This window comes from Triplophysa rosa, linkage group LG25, assembly GCF_024868665.1.
Source record: "Triplophysa rosa linkage group LG25, Trosa_1v2, whole genome shotgun sequence".
NCBI lineage: Eukaryota > Metazoa > Chordata > Actinopteri > Cypriniformes > Nemacheilidae > Triplophysa > Triplophysa rosa.
The window spans coordinates 15,253,421-15,270,855 of NC_079914.1; the positions used below are offsets into that span (position 1 = coordinate 15,253,421).

Here is a 17,435-nt window from a genome sequence, read left to right on the forward strand (position 1 = left end):
GAATCAAACCGTAAGAAAACAATATTTAAAATATATATCAGGTATAATAACTGAATGACTGTGTTGATGTCATGGATTATTGTGTGTTCACAGCAGGTGTTCATGTGTATATATGAATGATCAGGACATTACACACAAACAGACACTTTATCATTCTTACTGTAAACATGTCAACGGTCTTTAAGTGAAGGGTCAGAGGGTCAAAGTTCAAGTCACATTTCACATTGACATTAACGTTGATCAGTCAGACAAAAAAATGAGCTGAAGAGCCATTTAAATGTATGTGCTCATTAGAAGATTGTAAGTGAAAATTACTCACAATGCTGTCATATGGTTTCAGCAGACTTTAAACATAGCACATGAGTCATATACACGACACACAAAAGATTTATTTCCACCATGAAGATTAAGTTTTTACTCCGGGTGCCAATCATTTTGACCAGGGTTCAGTTGCATTAACTTAAGCCACAGAGTTAAAGTGATTCTTCACCCAAAAATGAAAATTCTGTCATCATTTACTCTAGATTGCTCCAAACCTGTATAAACGTCTTTGTTCAGCTGAACACACAGGAAGAAATTTGGAAGAATGTCAGAACTCATCCACCATTTACTGCCATAGTAGGGAAAATAAATACTATGGGAGTCAATGGGGGATGAGATCTGACATTCTTCCAGATATCTTCTTGTGTGTTCAGCAGAACAAAGAAATGTACACAGGTTTGGAGCAATCTGAGGGTGAGTAAATGATGACAGAATATCATTTTGGGTGAAGTATCACTTTAAGACCGTGTCTTAAGAACTCGTCTCACTGACTAGCAATTAGTTAGGAATAATCAGTCTAACTTTTCATATTTCAATTAGACCAATCTTCATTTTTATGTAACAGACTTAAAGAAGTTAAGAACACTTATTAGATGACTAACTTCTAAGACTAGTGTAAGCAGTTAATATAACCGGCCCCAGGAAACAAATACTGATTGACGGCATCTTTAATATTACTTTGAAGCTAAACTGTTCTGAAAAGACTTTAATTATACTGAAGAGATCTCCTCACCTGAGTCAGTGACACTGAATGTCTTGTGTATAGTGTGTGTGTGTCCGATGGTGACGTCTGCTTCATACGGTCCAGAGTCTTCATTCTTCATGTGTGTGATGGTGAGAGATCCAGTCTGATCATCCAGCTTCAGTCTGTCTCTGAATCTCTCGTCAATCAAATGTGTTGAGATCTTTCCATTCACTGTAATGATTTCAGCTACAGGAGACTTGTTGTGTTTGATCTTCCAGTGTATCTGGTCATTTCTCTGTTCATCAGTAACATCAATGTGTAGAGTGACAGAATCTCTCTCTTTCACTATCTTCACTTTAGGAGACAAACCTGCAGAACAACCAGAAAGAGGAAAAGAGAAAGAGTTAGTAAAACAGTGTCATGTGAGTCAGACACAAGCGGTCAACACTGAATCAATACAGATACACAAACACTCAAAGAAGCCGATTTAAAGGACGTCAAACAATGCAAACACAGCATTTAGACTCATGTTCACTGTGATGTTCACATGACAGCTGTGAAGAACCGCCCACTGAGCTGTCAATCAAAAGAGGACAACAAAGGAGGATTGTGAAGAGTGACAGGTTATATTTGTGTCAGATCATTTCATTTCCAAATAAATATAACATGAAAGAAGTTCATTATGGTATGGTCAAGGTCATTATGATTACTATAGAAACGGGTGCGAGCGACTGAGAAAGTGAGTCACACCAGTGCGACCAGTGGGAGAAATGAGTCTAGAGCCCTGAACAGATACACACAAAACTATAACTTACAATACTCATCCAATAAAACTGTTTCATTCATAAATATGATGTTGTGGGTCACAGGAGGATGTTGACATGACAGATTTCATATATCTTGAGTTAACTGTATGTGATCATTTCACCACAGAATGTTTGACCGTTTGACCATCACACAACAACATTAACAGCACAAATGTCTGTTATTTCACACTGTCATTGTTCAGGATGTTGAATGATTATGTTAATAAAATCATTACTAAAATAAAGCTTGTGATACTCACTGACACTGAATGTTTGAAACTTTCTTTCTGTCGGTCCGCTGATGATCTCTAGTTGATAAAGTCCAGTGTGTTGAGATGTGATGTGTGTGATGGTGAGATCTGCAGTCTGAGGGTTCATCTTCAGTCTGTCAGTAAATCTCTCATCAGGCTCATAAACTGGATCACTGTTGACCTCTCTGTAGATTTTAGCTATGCGAGAGCCATTAAACCTCCACATTATCACATCAGCTCTCTGTATGTCAGTAAGATGATTGTGTAGAGTCACAGAATCTCCATCATTCACTGACACTCTCTCATCTTCATCACCAAACACACCTGCAGACACAAACAGCGAGAGATCAAACACTGTGTGTCTGTAAAAGATTCAGTTGAGATCTTTCATCTCTGAGTCTTGACCAGTAAATGTTTTCTGCTTAAATATAAAGTCTGATGTAGTTTACTCGGTTTATAGGAAAGTGAGTGCTGTATAATGTCGTTACTTACCGTTGATGAATAAAGAGATGATCAAGAGTGAACAGATCGTGTTCATGTTGTTAATAAAGATGATCAGTCAAGTGATTCAAGAGTTTGTTCAAGTTTTCAGTGTTTGAGATCTCAGCCACCGCCTCAAATACACTCAACGAGCGAGAAAATAAAGACTAAACTAAACTAAACTAAACTAAACTAAACTAAACTAAACCTACACACACACATACATCCATGAAGAATAACTGATGAGTTATCACGATGAGTCCTCTTAAGATAAATGAACAGGGTTTACGTGAAATTCTGAAAGTATTGTAGGTTTAAAAAGGCGAAATCTGTTTGTGTGATCATGAGTTAAAATGTACAAACAGCGACACCTGCTGCTGACAAACAAAAATGAACTTACAAATCTAGAAATGAAGTGCTCGAGACATGTTTTGTTGTAGTATTGATGATCATTTATACTGTATAACCAGTTTACTACAAATCTAACAGAACCATTAAGTGTTCTGGTCTGTGGACCCATTTTCAATGTTTGTAAATAAAAGTGTTGTTTAAACCTCAGATACTATATTTACTGAATATAAACAATGTAGTGTTTAACCGAACAAAAAAATATACAACAAATTTTCCTGGTAGTCTACATTTTCCTTAAATGTGTATTAAAGATTTAATGTATATTAAATGGCTAAAACTGTATTTTTAAGACAAGATTTTTTACCCATATAATAGTATATAATAATCTTCTTTTATCGTTAGTACATTTTATTTTTTAAGAAAAAACAGCATTTTTATAAATGTAATTAAACAAAGAAAAAAAGACAAATATGAACCATATATGACATAGACTTGAGAATGAATTACTGAATGACGTCATTTTGTTTACTACATCCTAACTGTGTAAATATAATCAGATTTGTCATGGTTACCACACAATACTTGTTACAGTAGACATGAAATATATAACTTTGTTTTTATTGCAGTCATAGATGAACAGATTACTACACAAACACTATAACAAGACAAACATACAATAATCATTAACATTTGCAATCCAAGTTATGAGCTCATAGACGAATGTTGTATAATAAAGTCAAAAGTTATATGAAAAGCTAAACTTTGGCATTATAAAGTGGTGAATGTTGCTCGTGTACAGACTCAAAGATACACGTGTAAGTTACAGTAGATGTGACTGTGTCCAATATCAGCGATGATCTGATGGTGAAGTCTGAACTTTTCTACATCTGACGTCATACAGCAGAACTGCGACAGTAGCCACGCCCACCACAGCAGAGATGGCCAATCGGATCACAGGTTCAGGACCATTACAACAGCATCCACAGTCTGAGGAATAAAAGAGGATAATGCGTCTGAATTGAAAATACTGAACTTTCGTAGATGTTTTGTCAGTTTGTGTTTCTTTCTACATGACATCACAGCTCACTGCATCCCAACTGAGAGGCTGGAAACTTCCATAAAGATCGAACTGAACTGAAATGAGATGCCCTGCATCCAATCACAGACTCCCAAATAAAACACCAGAGCGATGATATAACACTCCGTTTCCCCTAATTATCAATTCATATAAGAACAGTGTTCTGTGTTTTCAGACTTTTCAATCTATAGATGTCATTACGGACACAAGAGGGCGCTATTTAACTGTACAAGAGTTGATGGGAAATATGTTTTTGTGATTGTATTTTGGTCCCCTGGTGATTTTTGACTGAGCCTTTGTCTCGCAAGGCCCTTTTCTCCATAAGAACATCCTGAAACAGATTTATTGAAATGAACTTTTTAGAAATATTGTCTTTGCACAATGCTTTAATGTAAAGTGAGACGAAACTGTTCTGAAAAGACTTTAATTATACTGAAGAGATCTCCTCACCTGAGTCAGTGACACTGAATGTCTTGTGTATAGTGTGTGTGTTACTGCCGATGGTGACGTCTGCTTCATACGGTCCAGAGTCTTCATTCTTCATGTGTGTGATGGTGAGAGATCCAGTCTGATCATCCAGCTTCAGTCTGTCTCTGAATCTCTCTTCAATCAAATGTGTTGAGATCTTTCCATTCACTGTAATGATTTCAGCTACAGGAGACTTGTTGTGTTTGATCTTCCAGTGTATCTGGTCATTTCTCTGTTCATCAGTAACATCAATGTGTAGAGTGACAGAATCTCTCTCTTTCACTATCTTCACTTCAGGAGACAAACCTGCAGAACAACCAGAAAGAGGAAAAGAGAAAGAGTTAGTAAAACAGTGTCATGTGAGTCAGACACAAGCGGTCAACACTGAATCAATACAGATACACAAACACTCAAAGAAGCCGATTTAAAGGACGTCAAACAATGCAAACACAGCATTTAGACTCATGTTCACTGTGATGTTCACATGACAGCTGTGAAGAACCGCCCACTGAGCTGTCAATCAAAAGAGGACAACAAAGGAGGATTGTGAAGAGTGACAGGTTATATTTGTGTCAGATCATTTCATTTCCAAATAAATATAACATGAAAGAAGTTCATTATGGTATGGTCAAGGTCATTATGATTACTATAGAAACGGGTGCGAGCGACTGAGAAAGTGAGTCACACCAGTGCGACCAGTGGGAGAAATGAGTCTAGAGCCCTGAACAGATACACACAAAACTATAACTTACAATACTCATCCAATAAAACTGTTTCATTCATAAATATGATGTTGTGGGTCACAGGAGGATGTTGACATGACAGATTTCATATATCTTGAGTTAACTGTATGTGATCATTTCACCACAGAATGTTTGACCGTTTGACCATCACACAACAACATTAACAGCACAAATGTCTGTTATTTCACACTGTCATTGTTCAGGATGTTGAATGATTATGTTAATAAAATCATTACTAAAATAAAGCTTGTGATACTCACTGACACTGAATGTTTGAAACTTTCTTTCTGTCGGTCCGCTGATGATCTCTAGTTGATAAAGTCCAGTGTGTTGAGATGTGATGTGTGTGATGGTGAGATCTGCAGTCTGAGGGTTCATCTTCAGTCTGTCAGTAAATCTCTCATCAGGCTCATAAACTGGATCACTGTTGACCTCTCTGTAGATTTTAGCTATGCGAGAGCCATTAAACCTCCACATTATCACATCAGCTCTCTGTATGTCAGTAAGATGATTGTGTAGAGTCACAGAATCTCCATCATTCACTGACACTCTCTCATCTTCATCACCAAACACACCTGCAGACACAAACAGCGAGAGATCAAACACTGTGTGTCTGTAAAAGATTCAGTTGAGATCTTTCATCTCTGAGTCTTGACCAGTAAATGTTTTCTGCTACAGTCTAGAGTCACAGAATGTCCCTCCATCACTGACACTGACTTCACCTCATCTGTAAACACACCTGAAGACACACAGATGTGTTCACACATATTAAAGATCTTGAGTTCATTTAGTTTAGTCTAAGAAACTTAGCAGTAGTTTTTGACAGTTGCAATGACATTTGGCTTTCTACCTTTGCAAACTAGATCGTAAGATTTTTATATCAGAAATATTTTCTTTTGGTTAGCAAAGAGCAATATAGTTTTCAGCATTTATTGATCCCTGTTAATGTTAGTTCTCTATGCCTTAAATACCGTCAACAGATACCACTTAATTATTTTAATATATCAATAAATGTTGAAGTTAACAAACTAATATTAATAAATGATATAGAAGGTTTGTTTATTGTTAGTTAATGTTTCCTAATGCAGTTTGTCGCCTTGGAATAATAAGGTTCCATTTGCATTCTGAGCAGTTTTAAGATAACAAGCTTCAAAGTTTTTGCTTTCCGTTAGACTTTGTATATAAGATTAGAAAAGATAAATGGAAGGATGCATGAATCGATAGATAGAAAAACAGTCCCAGAATGTACAATGTGAAGAAAAAACATCACATAATGTAAATAAATTGTCACAGAATATCAATAGGCTATGTGAATAGTTCAATTTTGACAAAAATGTCAGATAGACCCATATGATTCTAAGGCAACGATTTACTGATGTTAACAAATTCAACGCCATCATAAAATGTTACTGTTTTTTAATCTTTTGAGGATAAAGTAACTGGAATTTCAACAGTATTTTGTTGCATTGTTAGTGCCTCGGTTTGTTATTTCAGTTATTTAAAGGGACAGTTCACCCAAACATTTAAATTCTGTCATGAATTACTCTCTAGTTGTTCCAAATCTGTTTACAACTCTTTTTCATTGGTTGAACACGGAGAAAGATATTTGGACGAATGCTTGTAACCCATCAGTCCGGCCAGGGCGAGCAAGGACTTTCATCGAGCCGGGCCGAGCCAGTAGCAAGTTGCATCTCCGCTGTCAGGCCAGTAGCACGGCAGCGCTGCTCTAAAACCCCGCCCTAAACACGCCTCTCTGGACCAAAGGTCATGCAAACCCGCCTAATCAAGCGAGAAGAAGGAAGTTTAGTCAGACAGGAGAGAAGCTGGATCGCAATTGCGTCATTACAAAAATGACGGAGAAAACAGACGTGGCTGTTTGTTTATTTCTTTGAATGTCCGCTTCGTGAAAGACGAGGCACCAAAATAAGTATTTTTAAAATGGATAACAGGCGTTTAATAATAAAGTGTCCCTGAGTAAGCACGATCGGCGCGATCAAACCCCCTGAAGTGACTGTGGAAACGCAACTGGCCCTGGCACGCACGAGCACACCCACTTCTGGCTCGTAGTGAAACGGCGGCTAATGACTCCCATAGTAGGAAAAATGAAACGGTTTGCTGTCTTACATTCTTCAAAATATCTTATTTTGTGTTCAACAGAACAAAACATTGATAAAGTATTTTTCCTACTATGGGATAATGGGGGTCAATGGGGGTTAAGATCTGTTTGGTTATAAGCATTCTTCCAAATATCTTTCTCTCTGTGTTCATCAGAACAAAGAAATGTGAGGTCACAGACCTAAAAACAAGATTTTACTAAACTAGACATACAATAGAAGCATACAAGATCAGATCTAATGAGTTGTAATAATGAGGCCGTAATTACACTGAATTAACTTCACCCTTAAATAATAAAACATGTTTATGACTTACCCTGTAGACGGCAGAAGTACAACCAGAGATAAACAAACACAAGAAACATCTTCAACAGCTCAGAGGTCTGAAATAGTTTCGCACGTTTGATGAGATGATCTGAAAGTGTTGTAACGTCATGTACAGAAAGTCTACGGCTGGTGAGATCAACGCCGGTCTGTGAGCACTGAGCATGCGTGTCCCACTTCCAGTTTAACAGTCTTATTGGTTCTCACATCTCCATTGTTGATATCGAACCTCACAATCTGTTGTTTGGATTGGAGCAACTGCATTATAACTATTTTATTTGCGTTTAAAGAGCACACGGTTACATTGCATATAAAGTCATCTTATTTGTAAAGATTCCTCACAATACACATGAATACATGTCACTTTAAAGAAGCTTCACAAACAGTCAAACACTTGTGTCTTATTTGGGGTGGTGACCCAGACATGACTGAAGTCTAGTCCCGGACTTAAATGCATGTTTGCTCTGTCTTATAACTGAACACAACTTGCACTGACATATATTAAAATATATTAGTGTCTTTGTTTTATTTTAAAATGCACAACAGTTTTTTCCTTTAAAATCCAGCGATTGAGACCAGAGCAACATCATGTCACATGTCTTGTATTAAAAGTCAACTTAGTCGATGTTCGTCAGTAAGTTTTTGAAACAAAATGTAAGTGTACTGTATGTAAGGTCTTGTTGTCCTGTGGTGTGCCAACGAAGGATTAAAAAATGTATGCTCATGGGGACACAAATAATGTTATCTATAATTTTATGTTAAAGGGGTCATATGGCGCGAACACGTGTTTTTCTGTGTCTTTGATGTGTTATAAGTTGCTCATGCATGTATTAGACACGTAAAATTGCAGAAATGAAAGTGTGGGAACAAAAGAGTCATTCTATGTAAAAGCGAATGCTCACCCAGACCTGCCTGAAACGCCTCGTGTAACCACACCCCCACAAATCTACGTCAGTTCGTGGTATGATTTGACTAAGACCGCCCAAATGTATACTCAAGTAAGGTGGACGACCTGTCAGTACAATTGAAGAGGAACCTGATGTTGCAAATATGGTAAGAGGCGTTTCCCTCACACGCTTGCAGTATTCGACCAATCACTACGCACTGGTGAACTGGCCAATCATAGCACACCTCGATTTTCAGAGCTATGAGCTTTGTCAAAAATCAGCGTGTTTCAAAGAGGCGGGGCAAAGAGGAGATACAAACATGCACGGTATGTGGAAAATACAGCGTTTTTGAACGTTAAATCGTGTAGACACATTATAGATTTTAAACAAACGATAATATTTGTTTTAGCCGTGTCCTATGACCCCTTTAAAAAAATTACACTTTATGAAAATTTGTGTCTAACAATGAAAATAAATCTCTCTCAACTATTTGCATATTATTAAGAGTTTTTCCCTAAATATCTGCTGTCACACAATAGGACACATGCTCTGCATATCTGTCAACTGTTGACCCTAATCCTAAACATATGCTTTCCCAACCTTATCCTGAACCCAATCAAAAGCCAATATACGACTGTTAGCCTATTCTGGATGTAAATGTGTGCACATTGGAATGTCTGATTGAGAAAATATAGGGGGCATGCCTTGTGTTTTTCACTGTGAATTGTTTGGATCCGTGACTAACTTAAGGCTCCATCAAACAGGAAGTCTTTTATTTTGTATATAAAGTATTGTATGTGGTGAACGTTTAAATACTCCTCCTAAGGATTCTGGAGATTTTCACCAAACTGGTCAACATGATGCCAAGGCCACCTGTAGGGCTGGAGCTAACGCGCAAGGAAAAAACAAGGATGCACAAATAAGAACTGAGAAGTACCGATGTTGTCAGAGTAAAAAAGTAAACGTGTTGCTTGCCCCGGGTGTATGGGAACATATTGGTAGCTATTTAAAAATTGAAATGCAATTTGCAAAATGTGAAATAAGACACACGTATGAAGAATGACGACATCGAGGCTTACGCTAGTGTCATGTGTTTCATCAGGAAGTGCATACACATTAATACCGCTGACACACACACAGATGATCTGATACTGTGGAGTTTTGGAACTCAAGAGACTCGAATAGCTCGAGTCAACAGAGAAGCCAATAAAGTCACAGTACATGATGATGTTCATGATGGGATGTTCAGAGACAGACTGCAGGTGGACGATCAGACTGGATCTCTTTATCACATGACCATCAATGGAAAACAAGAGACCTCGTACACATATCAGGATACAAACACATACAGATGTGTCATCAACAATCCCATCACAAACCACACACAACATCACTCATGTCTGTCACAAGTGTTCAGGTGACTCACGTGTGATTTAAGTGTTTTTTTAGCATTCATTCTGATTTGAGATCAGACAGTATTTATTCATTACAGATCCCTTTAATCATATCGTTGTGATCTGTTGTGTTGTTGGATCTGTGATGATTGTAACTGCACTTCTGATCATCTGCATCTGCAGGAAACACACAAACACACATCAGGAAGGCAAGTGGAAACTAATGCTACTATAATAATACTAAATGATCATTTGTAAAGAAACAGATCAAGTAAGAGTATTAATGTCTGGTGTGTCTATTATTGTTGTAGAAGCCGTTCAGAGAGCTGTAGTGGAGGATGATGTGGTGTATGCCGGTGTCATGAGACAATAATCAAACTCTCTGTGAAACTCTTCTGATATGAAGAATCAGATGTGTGATTATTTTCAACTTCTGCTATAACTGATCAGATTTATTTGTGAGTCTGAACAGCGTATGTGCATAATATTATATAAAGTATATGTTTTATTATGTATGAAATGTCTGTGTTCATTCCAAGATTAATCTGTTATCATCACCATCACATTCACAAGCATAAAACACATGTTAATTGCCACAAATGCAAGTGCATGTTAACAATTCACTATGAGATTGTTAATAGACAGCCGTTTAAACATCAAGATAGAACTGTATAACATTATTATAAAGAGTGATCAAAAATATAAATTAAAAAATGAGAGTGACCAAAGAGTCATTGTGGTTTCAAAATCTCCTGAAGCAAACACACAGTATTTGTACATGTAATTTTGTCACTAAATGCGTGCGTCACTCCAACACCTTTATTCCTGGGGTAAAAGTCAAACCTGATGTGGAGAGAAATGTGGTTTTGTTCTACTGATGAACATGAGATGTGTTCGTCTGTTTGTGGTTGATGACCATATGTGTGCATGTCAGAGGATAACATTTTCCACTCTGCACAAAAACATCTTTAATAAAGCACTGAATGCATCAATAATAGGGATGCACCGAAATGAAAATTCTTTGCCAAAGCCGGATAAAAATGAAACACTTGGCCGAAAACCAAACATGGCTTTTCGCATTTCTTCTATTTATTTAGCCATTTTTTTCACTATTGCACAAACCGAATGGTCAAAATGTGCTTTTTATATTTTGTCTTGATTTTCAATATAATACAATATAACTTAAAATAAAATTGAACAAAAAAAGTAGGCTAAATTAAAACAAAACATTGAGCCCTCTCCCTTCTTGAAGAGCCCATATTAGGCCTATGACTGACTGCTGAAAGAATGTACTGTACTCTGTAAGCCTACAACAAAACCAAATTTTTTTTAAAAGTGTCATTCAACATTATAAGATAAAAATATGATTAAACGAAAACTGTCTTATTATTATAGGCTACACTGCAAAATGATTTAAAGAAAAAAATCGTCAACGCAAGCAATTCTGAGTGACAACCATTTCAGTTCACGTCTCTCCTCCAAACTCCGCCCACAAAAGCTGACCGTTCACTCAGGTGTACTCGTGGACGGGACGCACAGAACATACTTTGGCGAGTTGTTTAGTACAGGGAACTGTAACGCTGCACACATAATAATATCCTGTCAATTCAAAGGCATTCCTACATGATCAGTGGTAAATTGGTCTGGACTGGCTCAGTTCAATAGTGACTGGGTGAGAACACTTCATTTTTACTGGCTGTGGAAACCAGTGGGCGGGGCTCGTTATAGGACAAGCAAAACGCCGTAAATAACAAGCGTTCTGTGCAACCAAACCGGCGTCATATGGCATGACAGCGACGCAAAAGGCGCGCTTTTCTGGGTTTTTTTGTGGCTCAAATACTGTTTCAAACGGCGTTCGGATATAAATGTGTTTAATCTATAGTGTAATTGTGACACCATCGGCTTGCCATAGCTGCTTGATCATATCACACATCATGTTTTTGCTATTTTCGGCTGAATATTTTCAGTTGCCGAACATTCGGTGCATACCTAATCAATCCTAATGCATAAAAATAAAGATTGCGTTAAATTAAACAGTTTGTGCTGTGAGCTCTCGGTGAACGCAAAATATTAAGATTGATAATCAAAGACACATGCACAACATTCTGTTGAAAGGTCATGGATTAGTTTCCCAAAAACACACATTGTGATAAAATGTATACTTTATACTTGTACTATAAATGACAAGTCTTTTTGGATAAAAGTGTATACCAGATGCAGGAATGTAAACGCAATGCTCATGCTCTGATCGTGCAAGCAATGCTATTTTTTCAGCTTTAGCAAGCGAAGCGATAGCATAAGTTTCTCAGAAAAGAAATCTTGAGATTTTGATATCACACTTCAGTCACAGGTCCTGTACCCTTTCGCAGAATTGCACATGCTATTTTAAACTGTCAGTGTGATGAATTTTAAATGCATAAATTTGAGGAACAAACTGTTGCTGTTGATTTTCGTACACAGTAGCTGTTATGCATAAATATGTGATATGAATAAACAGTACTCATAAATGTCTTTTTAAATAGTAGCCTTGGTGGTTTTGACCCAGAGACGGATTAGCCGGTCTGCTCAATATTTTCCAACACTTCACTGATTCTCACCCAGCAGACATTCTACTGACTACTCAACTTTATAACTCAACTTATTCCACTAACCCCAACCTAACCGTCTATTGATACTTTAACAGAAATTGGCTGACACACAGTTCAATAAAATGGGAGTTAGCTGACATGTAGTCAGCTAACATTAGTTTCAAGCCAATAAGTTAATTACACAGTTATGTTATACAATAATTATATTATATACCACCAGAAAATACACATTATATTCATATAAATAGATTAGTCTATGTGGAAATTATTTTTTTCCTTCACCGTTATTTCTGCCTTAACTGGCGCAAAATACAGTGTATCACAGACCACATCTGGCACATCTGTAATGTATCTGCTTGTTTTACACTCTTTGGCCACCAGATGGTGTTGTGAGCAAATGAAGCCTCGAGAAATGAACCCTTTTGTGAACCACTTGGCTGAAAAGCTTCAATGCTTGTGGCTACCCGATCCGTCCCGGAAACACGATTTGTTCCGCGCATGCGCGAAACTGACGTCACTTCCTGTCTGAAATAAATTGAAACACTTTAGGGCAGTTTTGGGTATGTAGGCTATACCGTTACGGCACGCACTTAATCGTTGGTGTTTCGAGTCAGATCCGTGGGCGTGGCTTGTTGGTTTTGACTAAATCTTTGGTGTTTCAAGTCTTACGAAACCTTTACCCTAACCCTAACCTTACTCTAACCATCTAAACTACCTATGATTGTTAAAATTGACGAAAAAACACGTTTGGGTGATCACGTCTGACTCGAAACACCAAGGATTTAGTGAGTGCCATACCGTTACTGCTGTTGTTTTACACTCGGAGTTTAATATATATATATTTTATTACATTTATTAATAAATGTATTTATTATATCTGTATAAGTTTCTTTTTTCTTAATTTGTTTCTTACAATGCTTTGAGATATTTCCTGGCTTGTTAAATTGTTGCTGAATTATAATGCATGTTTGTTTTAAGGTGGTCATAAAAAATAACTACCCGATCCATTTCGGTTAAAATTTGGTTAATATGTGGCACAAATTAACTTCATTGTAAATGGTCAAATTAAACTGAATTGTTTAAATTTGCTAGACACAATTTGGAAAATACAGATGTTCATACAGATGTGTTTTCTTTCTATTCATTTTCTAAAGATAGGTTCTACACAACTGTTCTAGATATTTAACTGCATTTAAGAAACACACAGAATACAGTTATATATATATTCTTTCAATTTATTTATACATTTGTTCCATTCCTCACACACGCTCGCTCGCTCACTCACTCACGCACACACACGCACGCACATGCACACTCTCTCTCACGCTCTCTCTTTCACGCACACTCACTCACTCACACTCACACACTACATTTCTCTTTGTAGAACATAGCATTGACCTTTAGGCCTTGGTCATCAACACAGTACGACAAAAATGTTTCCATGTCTTCTTGGTAATGAAATATAAACAAAAAGGCATCCTTCGCCTCAGAGAATTGACCCCCCAAGAGGTTCTTGGTGGCATTTTGTTGATCACCCCTGTGCATCTGCAAAAAGGCAGGCTCTGTCACCTCCCCACGGAATAAGTGTCTGTGATTCTGTACCCAGTACCACGCTGTATTTAGGTCTCGGACAATGGTTGGCTGCTGCACCTATTGAAGTAAATGAAGTTTATGCTTCATTCTAATTGGTTGACTAATTAAATGGCCTATAGTCATTTATTCCTTACATAGTAAAATGGCACAACAGTTATACTATTAATTCAGCAATCATGCAAATGCTTCATGTATAACCACTACTGTATAATCATTAACCTTATCAATGTCCTTGTCATCCACAACTCTTCTGCTGGGTGACAGTTTGGTGGTGGTGAATTTCGACACCCTAAACACAGGCTCAACGATCCCCTGAAGGAGTTGGGATGCTTCTTCGGTCCAGTATGCAAACCTCTGTCCATGCCTTTGAAAATATATGTAAATGTATATGAACTCTATGTAATAGCTTTAGCTAACTTAATACAGCCAAGATACTGAAATTATATCTGTANAATATATGTAAATGTATATGAACTCTATGTAATAGCTTTAGCTAACTTAATACAGCCAAGATACTGAAATTATATCTGTAGAATCTATCATACCCTTCTAGGCAAAATCTTTCCATGAGGTTAATGCACCACCACTGGCGAATCAATGGCACCTCCTCCTAAAACACACAAACACACAAAAAAAATGCACACATACCAGTAGTTCAATGACATACTTGTGTGAAAATCCAGCTTACCTCTGTGAATGTTAACGGACATGTTGTGCAGATGCTGAGAGCATACTGTGAAACACAAATAACACTGTAAGACTTTGGTTTTATTATCTAACAGCTTTGATAAATTAAACATTCTTACCATCAGCATGTAGACACCACAAGAATCCCCACTGGACTGTTGAGGAAAAATCTGGAAAAAGAAAAGAGCATCCACAGTTAGTTTAAAAAACAACTGCAATTTTTAGGTAAGGGATGATGTACAGGCAGCAGGTTGTTATCGCAGAATAAAGCCTGACAGTGTGATAAAGACTGGGTTACCATGTGTTATTAGTTTTGTGTGCTTGTTATCTGGGAATATCAAACCTTGGAATGTTGCAACTGGCCAATCAGAATCAAGTATTCCAGAGCACAGTGTAATAAACATGTTTAGTTATATACATACATTTGCTTGACACAATTCCATCATTTAAAACATACCTCAAGGTCTCTTCCTGTTTTTTCAGTCCAGGATCCTGGGTCAATGAAGCTTGCAATGTGTCTGGGATTCCAAAGAGAACACAAAATTACATAACGTGCAATTATATTATCAGGTGTGCAGCCTGAGAACTAGGCTCTTTGATGAACTTGAAGCCTGTGAACGAGGCTCTATACAAACTTGAAGCCTGAGAACGAGGCTCCTTTTGGAAACTGTAACCAAATAACATGCCTGGAACAAGGCCAGTAAATAATCTTAAGTCTAAACCTAAATATGGTTCTGTAAGTCTTATCTCCAAAACCATCAGGTTGTCTTCCTCGGACAGGACAACTAGCAGCATGTACTGTTTAATTGGGCCGGTGTAGAAGAGTCTGTCGCCTGTTTGAAGAAGAAAAAAAAGCATGAAAAAGTTGCAGTTAAAAGAAATATCATATTATCTGATATCTGACTAAAATTAAACTCCATAAAGGTCAATAAAAACATCACATAAATTTAACCAATTTTATATATAAATTGATTTTATAATTAATATATAAAATAATGCACAAATCACACTACAAAGAAAGAAATTTGTAATGGTTTTAATGGTAAAAGCTAATGGTTCATAGTAGTATTTTAATGTAAACCATTAGCATCTCTGTGAAGGGTTCTATAGTTTTCTTATTCTACACGGGAATTTAACAAGTACAGTTAATGTAGCTCGATATTTTAAACATAACTTTGAAAATTAAGCACATGACCCAGGTTGTAACAGATTGTCAGTTCTCCTTTTAATTATAAAATCGCTTAACGCAATTTAATTACCTTTGATGATAAAATTCGAAGACGCCCGGAACAGGTGTAATGCCGAGAAATGCACCCCTGCCAGATTCCGAGCTGGTCCCAGGTCGAGAAGACTGTCGTAAAACGTCGGCGATAACAGGAAGTGACGTCAGTTTCGCGCATGCGCGGAACAAATCGTGTTTCCGGGACGGATCGGGTAGCCACAATGCTTCATGAGGCTTCATCTCGCCATCACTACTAGACATAGCGGAAGTGACGCATCTGAGGAATCGACGTCATTACTTGTGTTTAACCAATAAGGCGAGGATAGGGCGAGACGACACATAGACCCACCCTTAATATTACCCCAACCACTAACCAATGAGACGCGTAGGGAGCGGAGCTCCACGTGGGGCTCCGCCCCCATATGTAGCACCGCCCCGTACTGAATCCTGCAGCCAGGACCTCCTCGAAAAGTCGGACATTTGTGGGAAAACTCCACCTGGCCAAAAGTAGCTGACTGAAAATGATTCGGGACGCTAAAGAATTGTGAACTTACTGAACTGACGAAACAATCACGAACTTTCACAAAACTAATTCTCATGCTCCAGAAAAATACTGCATTGTACTGTTATTTACCCTGATATGTTCCTGTGCTAAAAGGATATGCAAAAATATTCAGTTGACATTAACTGTTCTTTAATTTAGAAACAAATGTAAAAAATAGGATTGGTGGTAACTTTCACGATTTTGTATGTTTTTTTTTTCAAGTCCACAACACTGTAAACCCCAACTGAAGCAACATAAAATTGCATGTTTTAACCATGTGAATTATAATTTAAACCTAAACAGTGTGATAGAAGTCAAAGTAAAAAAAAAGCTAAAAAATACATATTTATTGTAGGACTGAGTAATACAATAAGTAAATAGAAAAAACATATTTTTTGCAGTATTTCAGTCTGTGTACCACATGTGTAGCCTATAGGCCCTATATGTCTGATTGTGCCTGTTGGGTTTCTGCGTATACTTGATGGCTGATTTGATCATATTTATGCTTGTGCTTGGTAATCAAGGGATCAATGTTTGTGAAATGCCAATCGTGTGTAATGAGCTGGAGTGCAAAAATGTCTGCCATTTTATAATTTTTAAGACTGCATGTCCACTGGGATGGACATTAAATAAATAAAATCCTGTGTTGTACAACTCTAAAATATCTTTAGAATTTTTAAAAAAAAAAAAAAAAAAAAAAAAAAAAAAAAAGGGGCAAGACAATGAGGTTACCATTAACTGGTAAAAAATCTGTGAGGTATTATTAAAATGATAGAAACATGCAGTTTTATTGGTCTAAACCAAAAAAGACATAATGTCCATTTTTATTGAAGCAGGGTCTGAAGGGGTTAACACAGCCCACAATGCATTGCATACAGTACAACAGTAGATTACTGTTG

At 37.2% G+C, this 17,435-nt stretch overlaps 2 protein-coding genes across 5 annotated transcripts in view; both read right to left on the bottom strand.

Annotated features, from left to right (window-relative positions):
* The window catches only part of LOC130548463 (uncharacterized), a 97,036-nt gene that overhangs the window by 1,665 nt on the left and 77,936 nt on the right, over positions 1-17,435 (bottom strand). For all 3 annotated transcript variants that reach the window (XM_057325246.1, XM_057325247.1, XM_057325249.1), the window contains one exon: positions 4,423-4,746. In XM_057325246.1, the coding sequence (XP_057181229.1) occupies positions 4,423-4,746 (324 nt within the window). The remainder of the gene's footprint in view (positions 1-4,422; positions 4,747-17,435) is intronic.
* On the bottom strand, positions 13,727-16,268 carry LOC130548465 (uncharacterized). Of its 2 annotated transcripts, XM_057325254.1 has the most exons (7): positions 16,030-16,268; positions 15,228-15,288; positions 14,890-14,940; positions 14,772-14,816; positions 14,629-14,693; positions 14,303-14,447; positions 13,727-14,140 (listed from the first exon to the last, which is right to left on the bottom strand). In XM_057325254.1, the coding sequence occupies exons 1-7, from the start codon at positions 16,251-16,253 to the stop codon at positions 13,850-13,852; spliced, it is 882 nt and encodes a 293-aa protein (XP_057181237.1). In that variant the 5' UTR covers positions 16,254-16,268; the 3' UTR covers positions 13,727-13,849. The 2 variants fall into 2 exon arrangements, with proteins under 2 accessions (XP_057181237.1, XP_057181238.1); XM_057325255.1 differs by lacking the exon at positions 14,772-14,816 and having other exon boundaries at positions 13,728-14,140.

Coding starts and splice junctions, on each gene's coding strand:
- LOC130548465 (XM_057325254.1), bottom strand. CDS start 16,253: ATGTCTAGTAGTGATGGCGAGATGAAGCCTCATGAAGCATTGTGGCTA. Junction 14,941..15,227: donor AAACAGGAAGAGACCTTGAG/GTATGTTTTAAA, acceptor TTCTTTTTCCAG/ATTTTTCCTCAACAGTCCAG. Junction 14,694..14,771: donor GTCCGTTAACATTCACAGAG/GTAAGCTGGATT, acceptor TGTGTGTTTTAG/GAGGAGGTGCCATTGATTCG.